Genomic DNA, 10,953 nt, shown 5'->3' with positions numbered 1-10,953 from the left:
CTGCGGGCTCGAGGCAGCGATGTCGCCACGGCCTAAAAACAGATCTGAAACAGATGTGGACTATTGGGCCACAGCTTCATGCATATCAACAGTTTACGTCGTTGCCAGTCAGATTAACAGCTTCAGATTACAGGGAAGAGACATGTATGCATGGAACCATGTGATGCCCAAGGACAAGGACAAAGATATGAGATGATCTGAGCCCGAGAAAGTTTGATATTAACCCTCATCAGTGATTTCATACAGGACACAGTCACTGTATCTCTGTATGGCGTTCTGACCCTGGTTCACTCAGACAGTTTTATCAGGCAGCTGCATGAGGTGACTCAGGGTGAACGTAGAGAAACACTGGATGTTTGTTGCCTGGCGTGGTTTTAGGAACTGTGCGTCGTCTGTACGTGAGCTGCACGGCCTGAATAACACGTCTGTTTTCAGGCAGAATCCAAAAATATCAGGTTTGAACAGGGTGAGAGAGAGAGAGAGAGAGAGAGAGAGAGAGAGAGAGAGAGAGAGAGAGAGAGAGAGAGAGAGAGAGAGAGAGAGGCTGCCAGGAATTTGTGAAGCAAAAACAAATCCCTGACTGTTGAGCAACAAGAAGAAGAAGAAGAAGCTCTGAGGAATAAATGAAAACAGGAAACACGTCAACACCGTCGTGTGATACATGATCGCTGAATAGAACAGGATAAACGTGGTAGATGACACATTTGCTGCAGATTAGGTGGAGCTGAAAGACAACAAACCATTGTGTTTTAAAAAGGATTGCAACAGTGGCCTGTGTCGCAATCTCAGATTAGATTCATTATCGGTGCAGATGGTTCTGTTTTTAAGGTGCGATGCTCTGTCGCACTCTGCTTTGCCTTTAAATACCAGCCTACACATGCAGTGTACACTGTAATACTTTAAATTATGAATTATTAAACTATATTAGCTTCTTAACAGTGTGGATTATGGACCCTCATTTGAAAACCAATGTGTTAGAGAAAGCACAATTTAAGATAGTAATAAACCCAGATCAGGTTCAGTTATTCTTTATCTTTAATGCTTCAAATTATATACTTAATAAATTAGTTTTTCATGAACTGCTGTTTGAAAGGACCCACGATTATTTACAGATTATTTTTCTTGTTGTTGTTTTGTAAGAATGTGTGATCTACGTTTGTTTGTATAATAATTAATGACATTTAATGATGAGACTGCAAGAAAGCGCACCAGGGGAACTATGGTGGCCTTCAGTGACCATGTACAAGTACAGTGGGATTTTCTTTTAAAATAAAGCTTTTTAAATTGTTAAAACAGTACTTTAACATGCAGTAAATTGTAAACAACTGGGAGATTGTGAAGGTTTTTCTTGAAAAATGGGCAAAAGCACTTTGAGGCTTAGGTGTAAAGGGTTAAAACATTATTATCTGCTGTTTAGGTTTATTTGTTATTTATTATCTGTGCAATAAAATGATTCAGTTCCGCGATTCAGTCTGTTTATGTTTGCCTGTTTCCTACTTTCACTTTTCCTTTTCCTGTGACACAATGGTCCACCCACTTCTGTACTGTCATTTCTGGTCTGTGGACAACACAAAAACACGTATTATTTGCTTCTATTTCACAGTTGCATTAAATGAAACTGACAAAAAGTCACCAGAGATTGACAAGGAGCAAGTTATCAGTGCACAATATCAATAAAAACAGAAAATTAAGACAAACTTTTGCATATAATGCAAATACCACTACACCCAGACATTGTTTGGCCGATTAATGAGTAGGTTTTTTTTTGCCGAGCTGTGCAATAAAATGATGCAGTTCTACGTGTACTGGAGAGTCAAAGAGGTTCTGCCAGCCTGAAGATTGTGTACAGCCTTAATAAACAGCTTTTTTGGCTGTTTCTGTCATTTCTGCATACGCCACTGGTCTGTGAACAACACAAAACACATATTATGTGCTTAAATTTCAGAGTTGCATTAAATAAAACTGACAAACAGTCACCAGAGGTTGACAAAGAGCAAGTTATGAGCGCACATTATCAATAAAAACTGCACATGAAGACACACTTCTGCATAAAATGGAAATACCACTACACGCAGACATTGTTTATGCAGATTAATGAGTTAATTAAGATTATAAATGTCTGTAAATAAGTCAGTAAATGTGTCACACACACAGTTGACTGATAGTCTTCCATTTCCAGTGAAAAGCTCGACCATTTTGTGTGCAGGGTCCCGTATGTCTGACCCACTAACACATTTCTATGGATCAGACACGTAGTGACGTCACGGGGGGAGGCGGAGCCAAGGGAGCTGGGGGGGCGTGGACTCCTCACAGATTTTCTTTTTTTGTGCGTCGCTGCTTCCTGTCTTGTTTTTGCGCTTATTTCTCTGCCTTTAGCGCAGTTAACGCAAACACTGCGCGCCTTTTAAAACACTGCCGACTCGTTCTTTTAGTCGCTCGGTGGAATAGAATGCGGCTGTTTGGCGGAAATTCGTCGCAAAAAGAGCTTTTTTTGTTCGGCGCTCGTTTCCTCCGCCAGGATCCCGCTGTTTGTTTGTTGTTGTTTACAGTATATATGGAGTACGTGTAAAGTGAGAGGAGAAAACAGCCGTTTAAATGCCCGTGTCGTCGAGGAGAGTCACTGCGTTTGAAGACAAAGAGGTAAGAAACACACAGTGTTTGTGTCTGCAGCAGCAACAACAACAACTGTGCAGGAGTGTGTTTCTGCAGCAGCTGCAGATCGTTATCCCGCCCAGACTCTGTCTGTGTCTGTGCTTCTATCACAATCTCACACAACACTGATTTTACTTTGCAATTTGCATCCACATCTGCTTTATTTATCTCTGTTTAAAGTCTGCAAAAATGGCGAAAAATGGAGACGGTTTTTGCGTCGCCAGTTTCAGTTTCCTGCTGCATCTTATTTCTTCTCCACAAAGCTGAACAACAACTGTGTCTCATGATATTAATTTTATTATTGTGCGTCAAAAACAGACCCAATAAAGGACTACTATGAGACTTTTTAGGGAATTCATGATCATGAAATGTTTTTAAGAAAACACATGAAAGTAAAAATTGGGCTTAATGTTTTGTTTTTGTCTCATCTAATCTAATCCAGGCACCCAGGGTCACTCCGCTTCCCACAGATACACTTTACCATCTCACACTCTTTAATCTTATCATCCTTAGTCTTCCTTGGTCACAGACACCCTGAGAGTCCATTGTTTACTTTCTGATTTGTGTTAAAAACTCACTTCTTCCTCCTCCTCGTCCAGGTGTGTGTGCGGTGGCTGCAGCCTGGCCTGTGCCGTGTTGGCGATGAAGAATCCAGGATCTGCTGGGAGCCGTCGGCTGATCGCCTCGCTGGAGGGCGCCCTGGTCCGAGAGGCTCGCTTCTGGAAGGTGCCCGTCTTCAAGAACGGATGCATGCAGGTGAGCGGAGGGGATACACGGTTGTTTGTGTATCCTTGTGTATCATCCTTGGTCACTTTTTTGTATTTAATCATTCCTTCTTTTCCTTTGTTTTGACCACCACACAGGGCGCCGACATCTCTTCGTCCCAACACCAAGAAATGATCCTGTGGCTCGGAGAGATGAGCAGACTGTTCCAGTTCTGTCCTGAGACGTTTGCACTAGGGGTCTGTGTCCTCAACCGCCTGCTGTCCACGGTCAAGGTAACTCAACAGTGGAGTTCATTTACCTGTAGGTTTGACTGTCTTTCCTTTACATTATCTCTGCTAGGACTGAGCAGCTGCTTTAACTCGATTACAGCGGCAGATCTGTTAATCCTCTGCAACCTGGAACAAAAAAAGCACTATAAATGTCCCATTAAAATCCTATTAAAGCTTGAATGTGCTCGCTTCCCAAATCCACTTACCGATTAAAGTTCAAATCTGCTCTCAAGTTAACTTCTTCTTCTTTGTAATTTCTCCACAGGCCCAACCAAAATACCTGAAATGCATCGCTTTTACCTCGCTCGTCCTTGCTGCCAAAATCAATGAAGAAGATGAGGTAAATAAAGCACACACTTGAGTTGAATGCTATTTGAAAAGAGTGTATGTTTTATTTGCATCCCTTGGTTTTGTTTGTGAACAGGTCATCGGTTCGGTCAGAGACCTGGTCGTGCAGAGCGGCTGCAGCTTCTCGACGGCAGAGATTCTGCGCATGGAGAGGATCATTCTGGACAAGCTGCACTGGGACCTGTACACAGCCACGGCCGTCGACTTCATTCACATAGTAAGTTAGGACTTAGACAGGCAAACACAATTTTTTTTTTACCGGACCTCTGGCCTAAAACACAGTTGTACAAAAGCACACATCATGCTTCTTGCATCAAGGTGGCGTTAAGTTAACACACACATATACCCTCCATCACCCCTCAGTAAAGACTTGGTCCTAGTAAAGACTGTGCATTTATCCCAGTTTTGACTCTTTGTGCCCTTTTAATATAATAATTATAAAATACAGAGTATGTCCTTCCCTTTTTAATGAACACAGGAGCCATGAATGAAACAGAAAATCAAAGATTAGATGTTGATTTACATCAGAATAGAACCAAACCTTTTAGAGCTGAAACAATTACGACTGTTTTGATCATCGATTAATTAATTAATTTGTTTTTTTGCTCCATACAACAAACGATTCAATCGGTTAATAATAGCTCTATACACTGTACTACAGTGTCTGCTCTCCTTTTTACGGCTTGTTCCAGGTCTAATTCAATGGAATAAAGACTTAAACCTTTAACGTATGTGTTAATAATCTATATATTTGAACAGCTACCAGGAGCCAGAGATTGTTCTCTTTGTTTGTAAGATTTGGCCGTTGTTTCTTTGTGAATAATAACTATAATATAGGTGACGTAGGGAGGACTCAGGAGAATCTCTGACAGCAGCTTTAAGTCGAACATAACCCTCATAATAACCGCTTTAAATCGTGTAATTGGCAAATCACCGGAAATGTGAACTAGAGATTCCTCTCGCCAGGCCAAGGCACTTCTAACTCTCACCCGAACCCTGATGCCACCAGAGGTAACGACGCTATCAGACTGCGAAAATGTAGAACAAATGGACGTTTTTATCCATAAACATCTTGTGGATTGTGGGCTGTAATGACAAGTTTATGGCACAGTATTGTTTCCTTCTCTGGCTTGGATCTGTAACCACGTTAACCGTCTCGCCTGTGGCTGCTGTGCTCGGATCCATCTGTGTTCATAACGACGGTGTGACGTACGTGAATGTCTGTATTTAAATTGCAAAGGGCTGCGGGGCATGAATGTTATCATCTGCAGTGCATCCAAAACTATCTGTGAAAATGTGGCTTAAAATGAGTCATAAAAAAACAAATATTTTCCATTCAACAAATGCAGAAACTATAAAACGAGAACAAAAGTGAATGAATGAACGAATGACAGAGACATAATCGCTGCTTTGTGAACGCAGCGCCTTCATTTTAACTGACATAAACAACGCTCTGTATTGATCCGCACGACTGGAAGATTACTAATCTGAAATATTCCCAGGCCTTGTTGTAAATCAATAAATTCAGGATTCAAATTCTTCTTAAAGCCACAAACCATCAACTGTTACCTGAAAGGATTTGGCACATTTAATTGATTCAAAAAGGAAAATGGCACTTTTACCGTTTTTGTTAGACTGACACTGGTGTGAAAAGGTCTCTCTAGAATTGTCCTCACTTCTAAACTAAAAGTCGTACAAAAAATCCAAGAGTTTTTAAAATAAAGTAATAAAAGATATAATAAAATAAAGACATTTTTCCTCTCTTTTTATACTCTTCAAATAAATACTTTGTCAAATAAATATCTGAACTATTCTCACATTAAATACACGACTTCTCTCTGCGTTCATAAATAGTAGAATTCTTCATTGTCTATAAAACAACAGCGATTCATTCACAGACGCTCCACAATGACACGTTGATATGGAATAAACAGGATTTACAGCATTTCTTCTCAATCTCTTAATCTAAAAACACCCGTGTGAAGGTGTCGAGGGGCAGAATCAGCTTTTGTGACGCTCGCAAACCTTCACTGTGTTTTAACTTCTGAACTGCACGTTTCCACTCCCTTCAGAAAGCCATGGCTTGTTTTTGTTGCTACAGCTTAAAAAGAGGATGAACAAAGCGAAAAGAATTTGAGCACATTTCTGCCCCCCTCAGGTTGTGAAGTGTCTTCTCCCTTCATACGGGAACACGGGGAAAAGCACTGCACGATAACGACACGATCACATGGTCACAATGATTCCTCAGGGTTTGGCTCTAATCTGTCGGGTTAAAGGAAAGAGAATCACAGACGACTGCTGCTAACATGGATTATATGAAATCAAGACGCAGACGTTGTTATGCTAACGTTTCGGTGTCCTCTCCCTCTAGTTCCACGCCCTGCTCGTCTCCGGCCACCCCCACCTCATTCCGTCCATCGGGCTCGCCGCCGGCGCGAGCTGGGACGCGGACGCCGCCGACCCCGTGGATGTGCCGTGCGCGGCGGGGCTGGGGCTGGGGCTGGTGCCGCGGCATCAGAAGAGGCCGCCGGGCTTCCAGGTGGCGTTGTGGACCAGGCAGGTGCAGCACTGTATGGCCTGCCACCAGCTCTGGCAGTTCAAAGGCTCCACGCTGGCCTTGGCCATCATCACTTTGGAGCTGGAGGCGCTCACCGCCGACTGGTTCTCCGTCTTCACTGACCTGCTGAAGAAAGCACAGGTGAGAGGAGCGCGGAGGTGGAGGTGGAGGTGTGCGAGTGGGAATGTTGTATAATGAATGATAAGGAACTAAATAAATCTGACATATACTCTGTCAGATGACCTGTTAGGGTAGGAGAGAGGTGGGATGGAGGGGGAGATTGATGAGATGGATGTGCATAATTATCATTTTCATCATCCCCATCCAGGATGCAACATTTCCTCTTCGCTCCCAACGTCATCTGGGATTCGACCCTCAGAATAGGATAATCTGTGGATTAGGGGCCTCAAACTCAAAATGACCTGGGGCCAGTTACCTTCTAGTCTCAAGTGTCACATGATGAGGGTGATGATGCAAAAATGAATCTATAAATAACAAAAAACAGGCAGAAATAAAACAGAATTATCGATAATAACATGGAGACAATTATAATTAGTTGTATATAACGATAATAAAACATTGAATATGTCGTCACAGGCCTCAAGTTTGAGACTTCTGCTGTAGATGAAGGATGGATGACAATAATAATTATATTAATAGTGAAACTAAGTCTGGATGTTGACGCTCTGGAATCAGGAACATACCTGTAAAATAAGAACAGAAAATGTGAGTATATTGAGACGTGGGGAGGCAGAGAGACAGAGAATAATGGATGTTTAACCCCTGCAGTCTGGGCCTATTGCAGCATAACTAAGCTAGGGTTCAAAGGTCACTTAGAGGAATGTTTTTAAGTTGAACTTTAAATGTAGGGCTAGCGACTGCCTCCCTGACCCCAAAGTAGAAGCTGTTTCCCCCCCCCCGAGGAGAGGAATATCTGACATTCCTGTAGCGCAATTACTGTCATACTGGCGTAACAATGACAATTTAGGTTGTGTTTGTTTTTAAATAATCTGGACGAGAGGAAACATGTTGTACAAGATGAAAAGAACATTCATCATCTACATGAACAAACTGGTGTCTAACAGTTAACAGTTCCTTTTGATTTGGTTAAAATTAAAAAAGGAAAGAGGCTATTTTAATGCAATATGAAACAAAACAATTAATCAACGACTACATCCATTTTCCCCTCCCTTTCTCCCGTCTTACAGGTGGACAGCGTGGAGTTCATCCACTGCAAAGAGATGGTGGACGAGTATCTGCACAGCCTGGAGTTCTCGCTGCCAGCCAACGCCGTCTACATCTTCGACAGCAGCCAGATCCCCGAGGACGAGCGACTGTGGAGCCAGGCGGCGGCCAGCAGGGGGCGCAACAGCAGCAGTGGCGGCGAGCAGGGAGACTGCGACGAGTATTACGACGGTTTTCGATGCTTGTACGACGAGGAGACGAACCAGGAGGCGGAAGGAAGTGACGTCGGCGCGCAGCAAAAAGACGCGTCCCCGTGTCCTCCTCTGCATCCTGCTGTCAACTAGAGCGAGGCTCGTCCACACGACGAGTTAAGATGAAGTTAAGTCAGCACATTAATCCTCAGTTTAATAAGTAACTAAAGTGGTAGATATGGTTTAATATCCCATAATGTTACTGGTAAAAAATAGTGGTCAAATTTTGGTTTTAGAGGCGATCAGTGCACGACTTTCGAGGAGAGATGGTCCGGAATCTCTGAAATGTGAATGTTGGTCCATTTTAAGTTCTCTACCTTTTTATTAATAACGCCACTTCTTCACCTCTTTTCTTTATCTTCTTTTAAATCCATCACACCTTGTGTTTGTAAAGGATGAGAATGTTTGTGTGTTTTTTATAAAAGGTGAATTTCAGGCCGAGACCGTTTACGTTTTCTACGTTTGAAAGTCGATCCTGGTTTTGTTTGCGAGACGTTTCGGTGCTCGGGTTCCCACCATAGCACTTTTATTATTATTATTATTTTTTTATTATTATTCAAATAATGATATATATTTTTCCATATTTTATTATTTTAATCTTTTTACTTGTACTTATTAACATCGTCTACTGTTTTGATGACTCGTTCTTCACCAAATGAAAGCTTTAATTTCGATGACTAAATGCTGCACATTTCCTTTTTTAATATCTTTAAAGCTTCAGTCTGTAATGATTTACTTTTTATGCAACAGTTGTTACATATCAAACATGAGCAACCTTTTCAGAAAAGGAGTTCAGTTCTTAACAAACATCATGTTTATAATCAATAATTGTACCTGAAATGTCAGTGTTTCATTACGTTACTGAATTTTTGGCTGATGTCTGGATTCCCGAGGCTGCTGCAGTCAGTCAGTCCGTCTGTCTTCCGTGTGTTCAGAGGACGTCTGAACCCGGTACTTTTTTAAAGAAAAAATGTGAACTGGGTACTGTCGATTTATTTTCAAAAAGGATAAATATGCTGCGACTGGTCCAGTCGGCGTCTTGAGTTTGACGCTGCACCAGTTTTTTTGTTGTTTTTGTTCTTGTTTTCTTTCCATTTTCCTCCAAATACTGAGGCAGCTAATCTCTCTGACTGTTTTTGTTGAACACAGAAATAAAGCTATGACTTCAAAAGTCAACAAGTGTCATTGTCTGGATTGTCAGAGGGTGGAAGGAGCTTCCATATGATGTTAAAAAAGACGTTTTTATATCCGCGAGAAATGCGGATATTATGGAATCGGTCTCGCGCGTCCGTGTCCACGTCCGCAGATTTTAGCCATCAATGCGATAACTGGAAAGGCGTTTGAGATTACATTTTCTTATTTTTTTTATGGGTCACATACCCCCTGTAGATTATCCCTATTGATTTTGAGCTATCTACCATTATTATTAATTAATTAATTAATTAGTTAATTAATTAATTAATTAATTAATTAATGATATAAAAACCATATTTTCGCCTGTATCTTCCAAAGTATTGCAGGTATTGGCTTTAAATTTTGCATGGGCATCACATACCACCTGAGAATTATCCCTATCTTTGTAGCTTTATTATTAATTAGCAAATTAATTAATTTATTATGCTAATAACACACTTTGGGCTTTATCTTCCAGACTGATGGAGATATTGCCTTCAAATTTTGTACAATGATTCATGTAACAACTATCTACAAGTACAATCATTATTACTTTGGCTATGATTGGTAATAGTTACATAATAAGTTAACTAGTTAACTTATTAGTGAACACAGAAAAAATAGTTAAGGCATTTTTTCTTTATTACATTATAATATAAATGTATTAATCATCATATAAAAAATAGTTAAGCCTCCATTTCTTTATTAATGCATTGAATGGAAAGTTTGAACATATTGTATGCTTTTTCATGACATTTGGACACTTTGAAGATATGGCAGGTGTGGTTAGCATTTTAATATTCATAATATTTAACAAGGTATAATAGGTTAACTAGTTTTATTAAAAACTAGAGAGAAATTTATGAGTTCAGGTATTGTGTGTTCAATATCGAGTTTATATGGATACTTTGAACATGTATAAAGTGTAGTCAGCATTATATCATAATATTTAACAGTTATTTTGTTGAATTTATTAATAATTAATTAAAACAGTTAGTGGCAGGTGCGAGTGCGTATACTTTGGGTATATTGGAAAGTTGAGGATTGGACAAGATCGCGGATATACCCCTTGCTGTCGGCCCCTGACAGAGTAGGCTAGTTATACTTTTTATACTCGTTTCTGACCCTTTGGTGATTTTTGTGTTCTGGTGCAACACATCCATGAGGTGTGAGAGCTTACACTGTAACTATTACAGTAAACGGAACACTTAAGAGAGGATGTCCTCAATACTGCACTTTCACGTCCTCCTCCACACACAAAAAGCATACAGTTTGAAGAAGTGACGTCAAAATTCTGACTCACATTTGCCCCAGAAAGGATAGAAAACTGCAGGAAGAGGAAGATTCATCTTAGTAAATGCTTAAGAAACCTGTAACTTTGCAATAGACGGTTGAATAACATAATAACAGGAATAATGCATGGATATAAAACTACACACTGTTGTATAAGAATTCAAAGTCTAGAATTTAAGAGAAGAAAGCTTAGGGTTAGTCGGGATGGGAACTTTTTGCTTTTTCCTGATTGTCAACCAGTTGAAGTGCAAGTTGAAGACCTTACAAACACAAAAAACAGTAAGTTTTTATCGTAGTTCTTGATCCTTGAAAAGGTAACAGTTAATAGTTGAGTGAGCGCATTATGAAATATTAACACAAACGATATCAGCGCAGAGAAATTGCACGAGTCATTCTTGACCGTTCCTTAACCAGCTGCAGTTTGTGTACTTACACACCACTTTGGCAAACACGCACACACACACACTGAGCTAAGGTCAGCAGTGCTGTGATGAATGCA

At 40.6% G+C, this 10,953-nt stretch overlaps 1 protein-coding gene across 1 annotated transcript; it reads left to right on the top strand.

Annotated features, from left to right (window-relative positions):
- Window positions 1-2,504: 2,504 nt before the first annotated feature.
- On the top strand, window positions 2,505-9,138 carry ccni2 (cyclin I family, member 2). The gene is made up of 7 exons (XM_083908020.1): window positions 2,505-2,640; window positions 3,252-3,408; window positions 3,516-3,650; window positions 3,913-3,987; window positions 4,072-4,212; window positions 6,367-6,693; window positions 7,761-9,138. The coding sequence occupies exons 2-7, from the start codon at window positions 3,295-3,297 to the stop codon at window positions 8,079-8,081; spliced, it is 1,113 nt and encodes a 370-aa protein (XP_083764146.1). The 5' UTR covers window positions 2,505-2,640; window positions 3,252-3,294; the 3' UTR covers window positions 8,082-9,138.
- Window positions 9,139-10,953: the final 1,815 nt, after the last annotated feature.

This window comes from Microchirus variegatus (assembly GCF_963457635.1).
Source record: "Microchirus variegatus genome assembly, chromosome: 2".
NCBI lineage: Eukaryota > Metazoa > Chordata > Actinopteri > Pleuronectiformes > Soleidae > Microchirus > Microchirus variegatus.
The sequence above is the reverse complement of the archived record's forward strand: the minus strand, read 5'-3'. Positions and strand labels throughout refer to the sequence as shown.